The 19,419-nt window shown below is 48.7% G+C and overlaps 1 protein-coding gene across 1 annotated transcript; it reads left to right on the top strand.

Moving 5' to 3' along the window:
• Nucleotides 1-2,993: 2,993 nt before the first annotated feature.
• On the top strand, nt 2,994-12,058 carry LOC123794562 (keratin, type II cytoskeletal 4-like). Its single transcript, XM_087855398.1, is given in 12 exon segments — nt 2,994-3,081; nt 6,372-6,737; nt 6,786-6,940; nt 7,058-7,278; nt 8,187-8,247; nt 8,771-8,840; nt 8,843-8,865; nt 9,359-9,523; nt 9,877-10,002; nt 10,485-10,705; nt 11,438-11,472; nt 11,805-12,058. Coding segments are annotated over 12 exon segments (1,785 nt in total).
• The last annotated feature ends 7,361 nt before the right edge of the window (nt 12,059-19,419 follow it).

Raw genomic sequence — 19,419 nt, 5'->3', positions numbered from 1 at the left:
AGGAAAGGGAAAACAAATAGTTAACTGACAGAGATCACAATCCTTCAAGACCCGGGTCTCCCTCAGTTGACACCTGTCCTAGTGATTTACAAGGAAGAAGCTTTCTTATCGATAGCCTAACTTCCAGAGACCCATAATTCAGTTTCCTGAAGCCCTAACACTACCATCCCCTCCATAAAATTGAAGGAGGCTGAGGCAGAAGGAAATGTAAATAAAATGGAATTTCTTTTAAACCTGAAGCCCATTGACAAGGACTTGTGATCATTCCTCCGGGAGACTTCCAATGGTCTTCATGTTAGTGCCTCATTAGAGGGAGGGACCGCCTTGGCTTGCCAATAACCAGATAGCCAGTATCCTGAGAGTCTTCTTTAGCATATGACAGTCCTTCTGGACGCCCCCTTTGTCCTCACCTCCACAGCTCCCAAGTATATAATCAGCCGCCCCTCACAACCCGGGGCAGCAGCTCTTTCTGCCCACGGGCCCTGTCCCCGTGCTTTAATAAACCACCATTTTGCACCAAAGACGTCCCAAGAATTCTTTCTTGGTTGTCGGCTCTGGACTCCACCCCACGGAACCTCACCGATATTCCAGAACCTCATCAGAAACCAAGGCACAGCATGTCAGGCAACTTATGAAAGTCATGTAACTAAGAGCTGGGACTCAAGCAGTTTTACTACAACATGGCTTGACTGACCCAAAGACCAGTAGGATACAAGGGAAGAATAGGTGTTTCAGTAGTAGATTCTTTTTGCCCCAAGACTCACGATGTCCAACTCTGGTGTTCCAAGGTCTCCTTCACCTGTCTGGTCTTTTTGTGAATTAGAAACAGGTGTCCACTCTGTGCAGACCCAACTCCATAGTCTGGGCAGAGGACAGCACTTTGTGTAAAGTAAAAGGTGCCTGCACTCTGGACGGACACAGATCATGCCACAGCACACAGGTTGGTGACCAGAGTATGGGTTAGATATTGGTCCCTTTTCACACTCTTGACTTGGAACTCTTGTCCGGGACACAACCCACACAAATGTACACGGCAGCCCTGGTGGTTTTGTGTTTGAGCTCTGAGATCTGGGGAGGAGGGGAAAGATCTCTAACTCTTTGTTGACTCTTTGGTCTCCAGTCTCTGCAGATGGACTGCCTCTACACCCTCTCACCCAGGATTGGCACTATCTTTCTAGAACAAGACAGTAATAATACCACCGCTTCTTTTAACCTGCTGTCCAGTGGCCCAGGGTCCCACAGAATCTTAGGGGTTGAGATTCACTTCAGCCTGCAAAAGATGGGTGTGTGCTTTCTACAGCAAGGAATGCTTTGTCCATATTCTGGACAAATTGGATCTGTCTGTGGTTTATCCACCACATCCAAAAGAAAGGAGCCAAGTTACATGAGAACGAAGACTGGGAACCTATTTATGTGGATTGTAACCTTTTTTTTTTTTTTAAAGACTTTATTTTTGAGAGAGAGAGAGAGAGAACATGCGCGTGCAAGCATGAATGGGGAATGGAAGGACAGAGGAAGAAGCAGACTCTCTACTGACCAGGGAGCCCCATGTGGGACTCGATCCCAGGACCCCGGGATCATGACCTGAGTCGAAGGCAAACACTCAATCAACTGAGCCACCCAGGCACCTGGATTGTAATCCTTTAAGGAATGAAGAGATTCAAAAAATATTAATATGAAGTTATTATATTACATATATTATGTTACATGTATATTAACTTTAATATAAAGTTAGTGAAATGCTACTGAAAACAATGGTTTATATCGAACAACAAGCTAATACTGTGTTTCAACTGTAGACACAGAGAGATCTGAGGGAATGAGGGCCTAAGGGCATCTTTTGGGTTTGGCTTTTAGGAAGCCAGCAAGAAACGTACTCTCAGGGGTGCGGTGCCCATGACGCAGGGATTATGTGCAGAGCAAGAGTTCATGGATTTCAGAGTTGACCAGTGATGGGGAAATGGACACTGTGAATTTGGATTACCCTTCTGAGATCTTTAGTTGAGAAGGGGAAGAGACAGACAGGATAATAGTAAGAAGGTGTCATGGGGTCAAGAGAGGGATTTTAAAGATGGGAAAGACTTGGGCATAGAGGAGAGCTTGAGGATATGGTGGGGAGAATGGTAACCGACTGAGTGAAGAAGTAGAGGAGGCGGGGGTAGGGGAGGCTTCTCGTAGCCCTGTACAAGAGGAAGAAGAATAAGGTGGGTGTGGGGGCAGCCAAGAGTGAAGGCATGGAAGAGATGCCAAAAGGAGATCACTTCTGACAACCTGAATTTTCTCAGGGAAGTAGGAAGCCAAGTCATCTTCTGCAGGCAGGAGGTGAGGACTGAGAAGGGGCTGGAGGAGAGTAGTGGAAGTTTGGGACAGAAGTTAAGCCATGACCAAGAAGCTGACAGGACAAGGGAGGGGTTGAACGCACAGCCAAAGTGGAGATCAGGACTGTCTTGTGCCCCAGATTACACACTTGTGTGATCCCCCAAGCTGTGCTCAGCTTTTATGATAGGAGGGGGAAAGGAAGGTTGTAGCTTTGTCCTGGACATGGGACTTAGTTAGGCTGATGGTGGAAGAGTTAGTGACATAAGGAAATGGAGGGTGCTGGTGAAAAGGTTGTTCAGATGGTTACTAGACTCTTCCCATGAGGGATGGGACAGCATTAATTTTGTTCACCATTCCCTACCACCTGGTCAGTGCCTGGCACATCATAGATGCTCAAAAAGTATTTGTTGAATGAATGAGTAGTACTTAGATTGGGAAGAACAGGAAAAGAGGCCAGGAGAGGGCGAACAGACTCGAAGAACATGAAGGGATGAGGATAATGGGAGTATTTATAAGACTGAAGAGCAGGTGTGGTGGGAAGTAGGTGAAAATAAGCTGAAGGATGACAGTTGTGGCCAGAGAGTGGGGATTTGGGGCTTAAGCTTCCAAGAGGGAACAATTCTTTGCGGTGACCCAGGGCCTGGCTCTCAGTGTGGCTGAGGCGGAGGAGGAAGATGAATGTGATTGAGAAGATCAAGGACTCCCCAGGCTGGGGTGTGGGCTGGCTCATGCTCTCAGAGGTGGAATTCTCCAAGGATGATGGTGAGGGAAAGTGGGGAGCATCATGGGGTCCCAGAACCCCAAGGGTGCGAGAAACCTCAGAGGCGGTTTGGCCCAACTTCCCACCAAACAACAGCAAGAGATTGGCTTGGAGGGAGTGGTAAGGACTTAATCATAAAGTGGGGCACTGGGGAGGGAAGAAGGAGCAAGGGGCAGAGGTGGAAGGGCATTAGAGGTCAAGAGAAGCTCATTCTTCTAGAACAGGAAGCCTAGTCATTTTCTGGGTAGGAGAGTGACACGTCGAAAGTGGTATTTGCCTAAGATCATGTTGGCGGCGATGTGGGAGTGGATGGGAGCGAGGAGAGACTTGAGGCTCTGGGTGGGTCTTTGGGGGAGAAGTGAACCACATCCAATTCCATGACCCACCACAGTTTGCCAGGTCACCGTGACCGGCGTAATTTCTTCCCACGCAACGGGTCAGGCTGGCACACGCCCCTGCATCTGTGTAGATAACATGCTCCCCTCTGTTGCCTTCGGTAGCTTCTGACGATCCTGCTTCAAATAAAGCTACAGTGGTTGCTGCCCAGACTGGTTCCTGCAAGTCTCTTCATCCCAACATGGGATGCTGGCTGTCTTCTTCATCAGACTGGCTCATGATACTTCTTGGGAAGCTTCCATGGCTAACATCCCACCACAGTTCCCATTTCCATCCCCTCCTTTAACTGCAGGAGACAGGTGGCTATTACTGGCTCCGTCCGTGCTTGTCGTGTGTTCTGAGTGAGTGTCAGACTGCCTCCTAGGTATACAGAGCACATTTCTCCTTCCTCTGAACTCCTTGTTCTATGACGTCATAGATGCTCAGTAAATGCCGGAATAGACCAGCTTTTGTTTAAACTCTGGCTCTCATGCTGCCTCGTATGCCTTGCAATGAGTACGTTTCCCACAAAGCTCTGAGAGCTGACTTGCCGTCCCATGAGCTATTCCCACGGTGCCGTCTATGGAGGCGAGGCATGGCGTTAGGTCCATGCGGATGCTGAGGTGCGAACCGATGTGTGTTCCAAGGCCAGTGTAAGCTCCTGCTGGAGGCAGGCCGGACTCTGTAAACTCTAGTACGCCTGGGCTTGCCTGCTTGCCTCCCTCCCTCCCTCCCTCCCTCCCTCCCTCCCTCCCTCCCTCCTACTTCCTTCCTCCCTCCCTCCCTCCTACTTCCTTCCTCCCTCCCTCCCTCCCTCCTACTTCCTCCCTCCCTCCCTCCCTCCTACTTCCTTCCTCCCTCCCTCTTTCCCCTCCTTTTTCCCTTTCTTCTGCCACATGTAACTAGAAGTTACTCAAGTCCTTCACACAGGTCAGATGGCAGTGGACTCATGTCTGACACCCAGTCATGACTTCCTTTCCTTCCAGAGGAGATGCCATAGCAGGCTGGCATGCTCTAGCTCTCCTAACCTCTCTGTTGGGAAGACCTTCCACATCCTTCCCACTGTAGTGTATCCTTTCCCTTGGCCCGTGTTCACCAGAAACCACCAGATTCTGATCGCTCCTCGTAGCTAGGATGGCTGTTGCTATTACCACAAGTGTGGAGTTCTTCATGAAATCACCCGTCTTTTGTTTATTTTGAGGACAATGCAGCCTCTCTCCCAGGCCCCCAATGGGGTCAGGCTGTCACCACAAGCATCCAAGGTGGGATGTGCAGGGGCTTATGAGGGGTAAGAGAGTGTGGGAGGGGCGCCTGGGTGGCTCAGTTGTTAAGCGTCTGCCTTCGGCTCAGGGCGTGATCCCGGCGTTCTGGGATCGAGCCCCACATCAGGCTCTTCTGCTAGGAGCCAGCTTCTTCCTCTCCCACTCCCCCTGCTGTGTTCCCTCTCTCGCTGGCTGTCTCTCTGTCAAATAAATAAATAAAAATAAAATCTTTAAGAAAAAAAAAGAGAGTGTGGGAGTTCAAGGGAGGTTCAAGGCCTTCTGATCAGTTGGGTCCCTTCTCCCCCACCCATGGGCTATCTGGTTGCATTTCCTGTGCACTTAAAATGGTCTTGATACACAGGTGGCATTTTTAGCAGAGAGGGAAGCCAACCACACAAATGACAGCTAATTTAACAGTCTGTGTCTTAAAACTTTATCCTGAGCTCACAGGTATAGGGCTCTGGCCTGAGCCTGGGGTAAGAGATGGTCTGGATGGGAGGAATGTCCTGAGGGACAAGGCTTTCTTGTCCAGTGTGATGATGGAGGTGGGACACATGCCGGGACCCACATAGAGGGGCAGTACCAGAAGTAGAAAAAAGCTGGGCAGCCATTCATTCTACAAAACCTATGAACCCACCATGGGTGTGACACTGTGTTGGGCACTAGGGACCCTGTTGGACCAGACAGATGAGACCCAGCCCTCATGGTGCCTATTGTTGAGGGGACAGGGCTGCAGCCTTCGTGCAGGGAAGAGGAAGGAGGGGAATGCAGACAGTAGGACCCACAGGAGCCTGAAAGGTGGAGGCTTCCAGGAAGGGGGACCGAGGAGGCCTATTTGAAAGAGGAAGAGACCTGGTGCGCGAGTGAAATAGGAGATGCGGCAGCGAGTTGAGCAGGAACAATAACGCCATGCAGGGGGCCACAGGGAGACCGAGGGGACGTTAGAGTTCTCTCGGTCACCCCGATGCTGAACAATGCTAACGCTCAGATGAATGTCTCTCGTATCTAGTCCACTCACGCAGGCCTCTGGGTCAGTCGAGAACATTCTGGCCTGACACCCACCCCTCCGTGACTGGGATGCAGAGGTGCTGCTCGTGCGGCAGAGCCAGGGACAAACCAGCAGAGGCTCTCTGGTGAGTTCCATGGGTGCACGCTGTCAGATTTGGAGGCGCTACAGTCTGGAGGGAGCCCACTTTCCACTCTGTCTCTCCCGGACACGGGAGTCTGCGTGAGCCTCGTTCGTTCTGGGAGGCAGACAGCAGAGTGACACCAGTGGACGCCCAGGGTTTGGGGGGATGCAAAAGCCACAGAGTCACCTAATTGAACCTGCTGCCTCCCGAGCAGCCTGTGCCTGGGGCCCTGGGACTGGGCCATGCCTGGCAGGAACCAAGCTCATTCACCAAGGGAGGGCCCGGTTCGGCCGCGCGCAAAGTCTACAGGAGGCTAATTACAGGAAAGACTTGAAATGGAGACTCTGGGATTACAGCGAAGGAAACTGGTGTGGGGATTAGTTGTAGCCAGAGAAGGAAACCCTGGAAATCATCCAATTAATGAACCAGTTCCCTGGGACCTATAAAAGGGGCCACCTGTCTCCCTGTGTCAAAAGGTGCCCTTTCCTCAGAGGCTTCTGAACCAGGACATCTCCCTGTGCCCAGAGAAAATGATGAGCCAGCAAGCCAGCAGGCTGTCCCAGGCCACCAAGGGCTCCAGGGGCTGCTCTGCTGTTGTGGTGTCTGGCCAGAGCCGTATCGGCCCCAGCAGGTCCCAATCAGCCTCGCGATCTAGGGGAGGCAGTACCCCCACAGCCTGTGCCATGGTTGGGGCTGCCCTTGGCAGCCAGAGCCTGTACAACCTTGGGGGGAGCGAGAAGATCTCACTCAGTGTGGCCAAAGGTGCCGCCCAGACTGGGAGCTCAGGATGGGGTTGCTCAGGCGCCTTTGGAGGGAGCCTGTGTGGGGCTGGGGGAAGGGGCATGAGAGGTAGCACTGGACGAGGCTCCTTCAGCATTGGAGGGAGACCTGGTGGCTTGGGAGGCATTCCTGGTGGAGCCGGGGGCCTTGGGGGTTCAGGGGGATTTCCCCTCAGTATCCAGGAGGTGACCATCAACCAGAGCCTCCTTCAGCCCCTGAACATGGGGGTCGACCCTCAGCTCAGGGAGGTGAAGACCCAAGAGAAGGAGCAGATTAAGACTCTCAATGACAAGTTTGCCTCCTTCATCGACAAGGTGAGGGCCCGTGGTGGGGAGGGGGCCGGGGAACATGAGGCCTAGGTTGGAGCAGTGGGTCTGCCCATGAGCCAGAGGCTGGGCAGGCCATGACCTCTGCTCCCTGGCTGCCCACAGGTGCAGTTCCTGGAGCAGCAGAACAAGGTGCTGGAGACCAAGTGGTGCCTCCTGCAGGAGCAGTCAGCTACCTCCAGGGCCAGTGCCCATGACTTGCAGCCCTTCTTTGAGTCCTACACCAGCTGCCTCCAGGCCCACCTGGACAGGCTGCTGAGTGAGCGGGGTCAGCTGGATGGGGAACTGAGCACAGTGCAGGCACTTGTGGAGGAGTGTAAGAGGAAGTGAGTGATGGAGGTGCTGGGGAAACAGCCACTGGGTCTAGGAGGTATGGAGGTGTTCCAGCTGGGAAAGTTGTTGGTGCATGTCCTCAAGGAGTCTGGAGGCCACAGGATGGGGTGTCAGGTTGAGGGTCTGATGAAAGGAAGATCTGCTCTCTTTTGATATTTGTGTTGCTGCCAAGGAGAGTGAGCTGTATGTAACAGTGTGGGCATCTAGGGGGCCCCCTTTAGACAGAGGGAGATATCAGGCTCCTTGGCAATTAACAATAATGGATCTCCTACTTGCTGCTTACTGGAATCACTTTGGGAGCTTTATAAATTCCGAATGTCCAGGTTGCACTCATGACTCATTGAATGAGAATTTCTGGGCATGGGAGCTAGGCACTGGTAGCTTTTCCAGAGCCTCGGGTGATTCCAACTTACTGCCAAGAGTGAGGACCAGTTAGAAAATGTGTTTGTGCTGGGTGATGAGGGAGATGAGCTAGGACACAGATGGAGAAGGGAACATCTGGGAGCTTCGGGTGTGGGTGGGAGGTGGCTTTGAGAGTGACCACAGGCTTCTGCTCATGAGGACTAGACTGATTCTTTGCAGTGGAGAATCGAGAGACCTGTATGAATGTGCTGTCCAAGGACACCAGGAGCTACATGCCAATTCCATCACATGCTTTATCTCCTATTTCCAATATCCTGGAATGTCAGAAATGGGGTGCCAGTGTGCTCTTAAAGGCCCTACCATCGTAATAAAGCATGCCACTCAACAGGCTTTAGCCTGGTCCTATCCGGGGAATAGTCACTTGTGGCTCTGCCCCAGGTTACACTTCATCTCCTGGAATAAAGACCTTTCCCTGGGCACATGTGCACAAACCCTTGGCTCAGCCACCCTCGAAAATGACCTCTCTCCTTTCTTGTAGGTATGACGATGAACTTAACAAGCGCTCAGAGGCTGAGAATGACTTGATGGTTCTGAAGAAGGTGAGCAGGCCAGCACAGGAAGAGCAAGCCAGCACAGGGCTCCTCCCATGGCACAAGGGAAGGGGGGGATGGTGGCATCTTCCCAGGGATGCGAGACTGGATCGCACTTTGTCCAGAGCAAGATTCCAGGTGTTGTCCTGTTGTTGATGGCCAGAACCCAGGACAGTGCCAGCCTTGCATCAGAGCCTATGCCCTGAGGGCTTTTTTTTTCCTGTAGCTAAGATATCTCCCAAGTATGTTTGGCTCAACAATGCTGCTTTGACCCAGGCCTCACTCTTCATAGTTTATTGCCAACTATTGATCGCTACCATCCTAACTACCCAAGCTACAAAATTGATACTAATGATCTTTTCTAACACTGAGCTCAATTATCAAAACTCTCTATTGCAAGTGTAAGGTCTGGTTTAAGTGATGTTTGCTCCCTCAACTAGGTAAATATGATTTCAATATTATTAAATGCAGTGGTAACTAATGAGGGTAATATTGAAGCTAAGAAGGCTGATGCTCTGTTTTTTACTTTCAGGATGTGGATACTTCCTACATGACCAAAGTGGACTTGGAAATAAAAATGGAGAGTCTGACCAGTGAAGTCAACTTTTGAGAGCCCTCTTTGAAGCTGTAAGGACCTTTGTACTCTCCTCTAGGGTGGAAGCCATGGCATGGGGTATCAGATCTTGCTTGATTCTGGGGATCCAGCTTCCTTTGTGGAATCTATTTGGCAGCAAACATTTGCAAAGTCTTTCCCATCTTTATCCCTATTTCTTCTTCATGTCTTCAATTTGATGCCTCCTTAATCATATCGCTTATGTTCTCCCTCTTCTCTTTCCCATGGCTCCAGGCTTTCAGGATCTGCAGTCCATGCCTTTAGAATCTCCATTACATAGACTCTCAAGGGAAATCTGTGAAAGGAGAGTTAAGGGCAATCCTTCACTGCCTGCTGGGAATTTTCTTGCTGCCTCGTTTCTGGATCACTGTCTTGTCCCCTTCCTTTTCTTTCAGTAAGATTTAATTTTCTAGACCCCACAACAGTCTTGAGCCAGTGCTTGCAAGGCTTACGGCATCCTAGGGCGATGGCGACACTGCCCAATGGTGTGCTCCTGTGTGCATGTAGGAGTACAACCAGGTCCTGTCGGAATCCGGTGATATGTCCGTCATCCTGTCCATGGACAATAACCGGCATCTGGACCTGGACAGCGTCATCACCGAGGTCAAGGCCCAGTACAAGGAGATCGCCCAGAGGAGCAAGGCAGAGGCCGAGGGGCTGTACCGGGTCAAGGTAAATATGGGTCCTTGCATCAGTCTAGACTCACAGGCTTTTTCCAGGCCTCCTGCTCCTTCACCTCCAGCCCCTCCTGGCACCATCCCAGATAATGCACATTTTGTTTAGTGGAAAACCACTGAAATATCTTTCACAAATGTCTATAACTTGCAATGTTTTTCCTTTTACTGCCTGATATCTTTAAGGGCAACTGTGATTTTTAGTTAAGCAATCCTTCCCATTCTAAATGCCTGGTGGACTTCTGTGTAATAGGAGGACTTTCTGGATTGATGGCACTTCTATTCTCCTTTTCATACACATGTATTTGAAGGTTAGGGATAATTTCTCCCTATCTGCTCCTTACCTTCCAGCTTGGGGAGCTGCAGACTACAGCCAGCAGGTATGGAGAAGACTTGAAGAGCACCAAGAGTGAGATTGCAGAGCTCAACAGGATGGTCCAGAGGCTGCGGGCCAAGATTGAGAGCATCAGGAAGCAGGTGGGTGTGGCTCCCCGAAGCCTAGGATTTAACTCTGATGACAGTGGTGCTCTGAGATGCCAGTGGGGCACCTGAACCTAGCAGGCTGGAAAGTCTTTCAGGTCCTTATTGGAACCTACAATGGAGCTTCCAGGTAATACCATACAGAGTGATGGCTTCATGTATGTTCCCTTTACTCTTACCCATCATCTTCAAGATAGAATGATCTTCCCTCATGTCATTGGTTGTGGCTCCAAGACTCCACGAAATATGTGGTACTGAGTTTCTGGGGTCTCATACCATGGATTATCCTCCTTCAAGAGATTGGGAAGCAGGTGATCAGTATCTCTGGGTAAGGATTCAAATGACCATTGGAATTTCCTAGCATAGTGTATATGCTACATGGATATGAATGATACGGGCAGAAGAAGTTAGCATGGTCACCTGCCATGTGCCCAGGTGATTTCAGAGATTCAACCCTTCTCTTCTTTCTCCTCCTTTAGAATACTAACCTGCAGGCAACAATTGCTGACACTGAACAACAGGGAACATGGACCCTCCAAGATGCCCAGGCCAAGTTGGCAGAGCTCAAGAAGGCCCTGCAGCAGGCCCAAGAGAACTTGGCCTATCTCCTGCGTGACTACCAGGAACTGATGAACGTCAAGTTGGCATTGGATGGGGAGATCGCCACCTACCAGAAGATGCTGGATGGCGAGGAGTGCAGGTGGGTAGGGACTCTGGCCAAGGCAAGGAGGACAACTTGAGAATGAAGTTGCAAAGGATTGTATGGTCCTTGGTTAAACACAGTGACAGGGAACAAAGGAGGGTCTCAACAAATGCTTGATTAACTGAATTATATTGCCCAGCACTCTCCCCTTTGGGTGCAGGGACACCGACTTCATCTGTTTGTTAGACCTGAATGCCTAGAGCTTCCCAACAAGCATGTAGTGCACCCCAAAGGCCAATGCCAGCCAACCCTGATATGGTGGAGACGACAGATGGGTAGGGGGTTCTAGTAGCCTAGTAGTCGCTTCTCCTATTCTCCAAACTGGTTTCCACTTCCCTCGCATCAGTCACTCTTCTTTGCCTCTCCATCTCTGGTGCAGGTAAGAGTTATGTCACTTTCGGCGTAGGCTAGGCACTGTGCTAGACATTCCTCATGGCTTAATTTACTCTTCTCAACAAACCGATGAGGAAGTATATTATTCCAGTTCTGCCAGTGAGGGAACCAAGGCCAAGGTGGTGGCAGAGCCAAGTGTCCAGAGACACATTATTTCTCTGTTCCTCTGCATCCCCATCCTAGAACCCTAGGGAAGTCCTTCTCATGTCTAACTTCAATCCCTGATGCTGCAGCTCATATCATTGTACTCTGGCATCCCAGGGGGTAATTCTGACCAAGATGCTGAGAGGAACCAGCATGAGGATTTCACGATATTTATTTTGTTTTCCTAAACAGGATGTCTGGGGAGTGTCAGAGCCCAGTGTGTATCCGTGAGTATCTTACGCACTCCATTTCTGTTGTTTGACATGATTTCTCATGGCTTTGCTTCAGCTCCTCTACCAACAAATTGCTTTTTCTATAGCCTGATTGCTGGAGTAAAATAAAGAGAGGGGCAAAGGGAGAGTCGTATTTGGGTAGGACTTATCTAATGTCCTGTGCGCATATGTTCTGAATTTGCCTTCAGACAAAGAACTCCCTCCCATAGGAAGGCCGTCTCCCCTTCTCTTTTTGGATGTTCTCTGCCACTCCTTCCTCAGATAGTAATGCATGCAATGGGCATTTAGACAGGCAAGTGACACTGAGCACCCCATTCTCTTTGCAGTTGTGGTCAACCACACACCCGGCAGCAAGAACATTAGTGCTGGGGGCAGCAGCAGCAGCAATGGCATCTGGGGCAACAGAGGGGACCAGGGCATCCGAGGCGACAGTGAGTCCACCAATATGGGGAAGGGCATCCAGTCCAGAAGCACAAGCACCTCCATGGATCAGAGTCCCAGACTGGGCAGCTCCTCCTCCTCGGCCAGGGTTGTGCAGACCATCACCAGCAGTGACCAGCACTCCTGCATCAAATACTGAGACTGGGCCCTGACACACGACTGTAGAAATTTCCCCTGCCTTTAGCCACACCTCTTTACAATTGCTCCTCTCTCTCCAGGGTTCGTGACACTATACTCTCATCTGCTTGGTGGCTCAAAACCAAGAAGGGGCCCAGGTAGACATTGTCAAGTTAGGAGTTTGCCCCTGAGCCCATCACCCATTCCACCACCACCTTTTGTCCCCTTGTGTATAAACACTGCCTGGCCTCCTCTCTGCTCTCTCTTTCTTTTTCTTCATTAAACTGTAATATGTGATGATGGATTTGACTCTATGAGTTTTGCAGAATAATAGGGACTTGTGATATTTGCTGAATCAGAGGGCAACACACTCAAAATGTGGCCTGCAGGAAGTTATGTTAGCAGCTGTGCATGGAGTGAGTGAGAGATGAAGAGAGAATGAGGGTGCTGAGGGAGTCTTTGGGGGTAAGCCAACTGGGTCAGACTTTACAATTTGCCCAACTGCCACGCTGTGCCTCACTCTTTCTGGATCTGTCTCAGGGCAGGCCACACCCTGGGGCTGGAGCTCTTCTGTACTAGCACCAGTAATCCCTGCCAAGAATTCCAAATGGCTCAGTGACTGCCCACTGACTAACTGCAGTGCCCAGCCTGGGTCACCGCAGGGGGCAACCTTTCTTTATCACCTCCCTTGGGGACTTTGGGCCACAGTGGTGGGAGAACATGGTCAAAAGCTGTCCCTATGTCCTCATTCCTTGTGATTCAATGGTAGTTGCCCCTTTCCCCAGTAAGACTCTGCAGCATTCTGCCTCCCTTTTCTTCCCACATCCTGAAATCTCAAGGCTCTGGAAAACCAAGAAATGAAACCAAGTTTTATTTAGGGATTTCCACCTGTTCAGATATTGTTCTGAGAATTTCACACATAAATAATTTAACCTTCACAGTGATCCTATGAGTAGGCGTGATTGTCCTCACTTTACAGATGAGAAAAAGGAGCACGAAGACATAAAGATCACTCTGTGCCAAAGGCTGCAGTTAGCAAGTGGTACAGCCAGGGCTTGACCATGAGTAGTCGGGCCCTAGAGTCCATGCTTGTCACTTTCATGGTATACTGGTGTCATTTGCGTGGTTTTGTTTTTTTCATGATAGATGGGGGGTGGTGGTGGAATATGTTTGGTCTCTGAAGGCAGAGGTTTTCTTTAATCAGATCTCTGCTCTGTCCTTGGTTCTGAAATCTGGTCCAGACACCGGGGGACTCTTCTACTTCAAGAGGCTGACACTTGTCATCACTCCCTCCAAACCTGACTTCTTAGTCCCACCTTTGGTTCTGACTATTCGCATGTGCTCACAGATTTCCTGCTTAAGATCAAGTAAACATTTGTTTCAAAGCTCAACTTGAAAAAAGACGCGGACCTTGTCCATTCTGTTTTGTTCCCTTTAAAACCAAGAACAACAAAAAAGTCTTAAGGTCTTTACGGATAATAAAACTTACATAATTTAGCATTTAGCATGTTTACCTTTTTGTCTCAGCTGCTGGGGAGTATTTTTCATTGGATGATTAGAATACTTGCTTCCTTTTTAAAAACATGGATTATTATTATTGTTGTTGTTATCATTATTATTATTTTTAGAGAGAGAGTGTGGGAGCAGGGTGGTAGGAGGAGGGACAGAGGGAGAGGAAGAGAGAGAATCTCAAGCAGACTCAGCGCTCAGCGCCAAACCCAGCGTGGGCCCTGATCCCACGGCCCTGAGGTCGTGACCGAAGCTGAAATCAAGATTCAGATGCTTAACTGACTGAGCCACCCAGGTGCCTCTGGGTTATTGTTTTTAATTTAACTCCCTTATTATTGGAATGAGAGGGTAATAAAAATAAAGAAAATTGAGACGATTGTCTTCTCTTGATTGCAGCTAGACTCATGATGAGCAGATTGGAAACAGGGCACACACAGAGGAAGAGAGTGACTTAAGATATTAGCTGTTCATATTGTGGTAATAAAAATAATGTTTGCCTCTCGGGGATGTTTCAAAGAATACACGAAATAATATACTTGAAAGTATTTTATAAAATGAAAATATTTATATAGATATTGTACCATATGTGTCAAATTTTGAGTAGCAACTAGATTATAATCTCTTTAAAGAGAGGGACTGTGTCATATATTGTTTGTATGTTACATAATACTGGACAGAAAATGTTGACTTGTTGACCGATGGACTGAGTCAATAATATAATGCATGCCAGAGCTCAGCACGGCTCCTAGAACAAGACAAGCACTCAATAAATGGGAGATATTACCATTATTTTTTCAAGGGTTACCACTGTTATTTTCTGAAGATTCAGACACTCAAGGCTAGAAATGACTTCAGAGGCCCTGTAAGACATTGAAGTCTTCTCTAAAACACCATTCCACAGTCAGCAGCCCACCTGACTGGGGAAGGTAACTCCTCTCCTTCATAGGGCATGCTCAGCTGAGTCCTACCTTATCCATGCCACTCATTGGTCCAAGTTTTTCCCCCTCCATGGCCACCCCCTCAGTCCTCTTGTGCATGACGGTCTACAAATGTTTGAGAGTGGTTTTGCCCTTTGTTGGATTCCTTCTCCAGGTGGAATACTTCCATTTCTTACTCTGCGTTGGGGAGCTCCCCTGGCATCCTGGGTGCTCTCCCATAGACATCGCATCCTCTGGACGTCTGGAGCCCAACCCAGACTTCCGAGAGTGGCCTGACTAGCCCAGGAAGAGTGGGCACGGGGCTTCTCGTTGTGTATCCTCCCACGTCGTAGGTGAGTTTGGCAGCTCCTTCCCGCCGCTGACTCATCCTGAGCTAGCGCCATTTTATACAAGCCATCAGGACGCTGTTTCCCCGTGCTGAACCGTACAGCCGCTTTGCTTGACTACATCTGTAGGGTTTTATTTTACATTGATCTCTGTGAAATCTTTCTTGTTAGATTTGGCTCAAGCTCTAAACTGTCCAATTATTTCTGGGTTGTGATCACGGCATCATGCTCTTATTACTCTGAGCACGTGCAGGGCAGTTGTAAATGTGAGCTCTCTGCACAGCTGTCCTTGGTTCGGTGTCCTGGAAAGAAAATCAGCTATAGGGGCGCCTGGGTGGCACAGCGATTAAGCGTCTGTCTTCGGCTCAGGGCGTGATCCCAGCGTTCTGGGATCGAGCCCCACATCAGGCTCCTCCGCGATGAGCCTGCTTCTTCCTCTCCCACTCCTCCTGCTTGTGTTCCCTCTCTCGCTGGCTGTCTCTATCTCTGTCGAATAAATAAATAAAATCTTAAAAAAAAAAAAAAAAGAAAATCAGCTATAAAGGAAAAACGATTCAAAAATCCCACTGCTGGGTATTTGCCCTGGAGAACTAAAAGCTTACATTTACACAAAAACATGTACGTGGATGTTTGTAGCATCTCCATTTATAATCAGAAAAATTGGTAACAACTCAAACATCCTTCAAGAAGAGAAGAGATAAACAAACCATAGTACTTCAATTCCGTGCAATACTCTTGACAATAAAAAGAAGCAAATTGTTGCCTCATGAACAACCCAGTTGGCGTCATGCTGAGACCCTGTTTCCCTACACCTGTGGTATCGTCTGGCCTACTGGGCAATGAGATAAAGTTAGTCTATCGTAATGTGTCAGTAAAGCCGTGCTGGCCCTGAGGTCTCATGGTGTGTGTGTGTGTGTGTGTGTGTGTGTGTGTGTGTGTGTGTGAAGATCGCCTGAAATTTATCTTGTGCTCATGTCCCGAGGCTCCCATCTCTGCCTTGGCTCCAGGGTCTCTGTGTCTCTCAACGTCCTGGGTGTGCCTCCCATTCCCTTTGCCAAGATGGGGAGTTCGCAGTGAAGGAGGCTGCATCTCAATTTCTGCGTCTTCTCACCCCCCCTGCCCCCCACTATCCAGTAGTGAACTCATTGGAAAGGATACGAGATGGGCTTCTTTATGGGATTGCAATACAATATAGCCTTGTCCTTAGGAAGCGTAGCACCATAGTGAGTAGTAGTCTGTCTCGCAAAGTCAGTGCCAAGTCCTGGTGGCTGGTACGGCGTTGGAGGGCAGAGTCTACCTGGTTACACTCAAGTCCCTACAGCAGACAAGTTGTGCTTCTTCCCAAGCATTCTCACTGATTTCCTCCAGAACAGTAGCACGTGTTTATGTAGCTTTACTGAAAAGAGCTTCTTGCTGAGGGGTCACCTGGGTGGCCCAGTCGGTTAAGGGTCAGACTTTTGGTTTTGGCTCAGGTCATGATCTCAGGGTCATGAGATCAAGCCCCATGTTGGGCTCCCAGTCAGCGCGGAGTCTGCTTGGGATTCTCTCCCTTTCCCTCCTCTTCTGCCGCTTCTCCCACTTGCTCTTTCTCTCTCCCTTAAATAAATAAATAAATAAATAAATATATAAATAAATAAAATAAAATCTTTAAAAAAAGGAGCTTCTAGCTGAGGGCTGAGCAGCAGAATAGGGTGGGGGAGAGATTCGGCCCATTGTCTGAGCACCAAATTCTGCTCTCCCTGGATTATATCTTTTTGTGGGGGGGACACCTTCATCTAACCTGCCTTGACAGGCTGTGCATTGATGGGGGGACCTTTGGCAGCCAGAGCCTGTATAGCCTTGGGGGGAGCAAGGAGATCTTGTCCAGTGCTGCCCAGGCTGGGGGGGTCAGCGTGGGGGTGCTCAGGCGCCTTTGGAGGAAGGCTGTGTGGGGCTGGGGGAAGGGGCATGAGAGGTAGCCCTGGACGAGGCTCCTTCAGCAATGGAGGGAGACCTGGTGGTTTGGAAGGAGGTGGTGCATGGTCCCTGGTTCCCACAGAGCCGTCTGGGGACCAGATCTGTCTTGGCAAGCAGCAGCAGCAGAGCTGGGCCTTAGGCATGGTGGCTGGGGCGCAGGGCCGAGACTGAAGGAGGGGCCCCAGAGAAAGAAGCCTGGATAATTCAGTGATTGAGCCATGGAAAGAACACTGGATGGGAGCCCTACCTATTGCTGGATGATCCTTTGGGGTTTATCTGTCCTCACTGTGTAACTTGAACAGGTTCCATGTCCTCTTTGACCCTCATGGTCATTATCTTTACAAAGAGACCTTTGGAGGTCTCTTATCTTTGAGATGTTTCTTAAGTAACACTTTGAGTGAGAGGTGGCTCTATGTTCTTATAATTTGTTTTTTTCTTTTCTTTTGTTCAGCAGTATGTGTGGGGCATGTCACGACTGTGCATCTGTAAGGATCTTACATATTCTTTCCCTTGAGGTTAGGTTAAACATTGCTACTGAGATTGCGTAACTACTTCCCTTAGGATAAAGCAGAATGATTCAAACTTTCACAAAGGGAAAATAGGTCTCTATACGACACATTCCCACCGCTTGGAGCTGGAGGAAAAGAAGAATGCATCTGCTGTTATTCCTTACGTCTGGCTCTGCCCCAGCTGAGCTCACTTCTCACCACCTGCCGTGGCCACCTACCCTCTGATACTCCTGTGTGCCTCTCACTCCCCACCCCTCAGCCCCAGCACCTCCACCTTCTCCATCCTTCCATGTAACCAGCCCCTAGAGCAGGAAACACACATTCCCATTACCCCAGATATTCCCACCCTGGTCTCTCTTCCAGCGACCCCTCCCACTCCATCCCCACCCCTGAAAGGGCTAATCTGATTTCTAACAGCATAGGTTAGTTGTAAATGTTCCTGTACTTTATAAGCATTTATCAGTAGAATCATACAGTTTGTGTCTGGACTCTTGTGCTGGACACAGTACAGCAGGATTCCTCCAAAACCAACGTCGTATTTGGAGATCATTCGTTTTCATTAGTATGCAGCTGTGTGGCCAAACCCTGTGATTTACAAACCCCGCTACTGTCAGACACAGTGTTCAAGTCCAGTTTTCAGCTCTTATGGACAATCCTGCAATGAATATTCTAGTACACGTCTTGTGGTGAATACGTGATGCGCTCAATGGTTTGAGCGTGTCTAGAAGCAGACTTGTTGGGTCCATAGGGTCTGGTGGGTTCAGCTCTGGCAGATACTGCAAACACTTCATATTTCCTTTCTTTGGTAGTTTAGACTTTTTGGAGGGGGTACTATCGTATATCTTTGTGATTTTAATTGACACGTCCCCTAGTGGCTGAGGGCGTTGAGCTCCTTTCATATATATACTGGCCATTTTGGGTATCCTCTTCCATGTGAATCTTCTGCCCATTTTTCTATGTTTCTTGCAAATTTCCAAGGGTTCCTTTATATGTTCTGGATATGAGTCCTTTGTCAGATATATGAATATTTCTTCCCACTCTTTCGGGTACCTTTTCACTCTTTAATGGAGCTGTTTGATAAACAGAATTACTTAATTTTATAAATTCATCATATTTTTCTTTTGTGTGGTGCTTTTTGTGTCCCATACTCTGCTCTATACTCGAAGGTTGTGAAGACACTCTCTGGAGTCTTCCAAAAGGCTTACTGTCTTACCTTTCATGTTCAGATCTGCTGTTGATTCTTGTGTATTTTTTCCCCCTATACATACATCAAATTAAATAACATTTAATTATTAAAAGAGAGATGTCCATCTGGTTAAGCACACAGAGAGATTAAAAGGGAGTCGTCCTATGTGGTAAGCACACAGGCGTTGGCTATATTGTTTTCCGTATGACTGAAATATTTCACAATTAAAAATAAAACGAAAAAGTATTTAAGCATCGCTGTTTCCCTGGGTCCTCTCTTTGATCTACTGTTCTTTTCATGCTACCTGGTCTTCCTGGGTGAGTTGGCCTACTTCCTTCTATTCATCTATTTATTTAAATTTCTCCAGCACCGTCAAGCACCATTTCCACGTACCATGCAGTTGCTGCACAGAGAGGAATATAACATGGCTATCCTCTTAAGGGACTTACAGTCTGGTATATATGGTGACAAAGAATGGCAGTCAATGTCCTTGGAATATCTACTGCAAAGGACACCTCAGAGCTCATGTTCTCTTCAACATGAGTGTTCAGTCTTTCCTTCCTCCTCTTCTTGTCCCCTTTTTAAAATCAACTTCATTGAGGAGTAATTTGCATACAATACCAATGCAGCCATTTTCAGAGTACATTTCAATGAGTTTGACAAAGTATATCCCCTTGTTAGTACGACCACAATCAAAATATAGGTTATCTTCCAAAATTTTCTCCCACGCCCCTTTGCTGTCCATCGCCTGCCAGCCCGCAGGCCCAGGCTGAGGCTTGCTTCCCGTCACTCTGGGTTAGTTTTGCCTCTTCTAGAATGTCATGTAAATGAAAGCATACAGAATACATTCTTTCTGTGTCTGGCTTCTTTCCCTCATCATGATGTTTTTGAGATCCATCACATACCTGTGTGCCCCAGGCTGTGGTTTGCCCTTTCTTGCCTTTTCTCAGCGATGTGTT

Source organism: Ursus americanus, chromosome 25 (assembly GCF_024610735.1).
Source record: "Ursus americanus isolate L20-20 chromosome 25, mUrsAme1.1.p, whole genome shotgun sequence".
Taxonomy (NCBI): domain Eukaryota; kingdom Metazoa; phylum Chordata; class Mammalia; order Carnivora; family Ursidae; genus Ursus; species Ursus americanus.
Note: the sequence above shows the minus strand (reverse complement) of the source record. Positions and strands in the feature narration are given on the sequence as shown.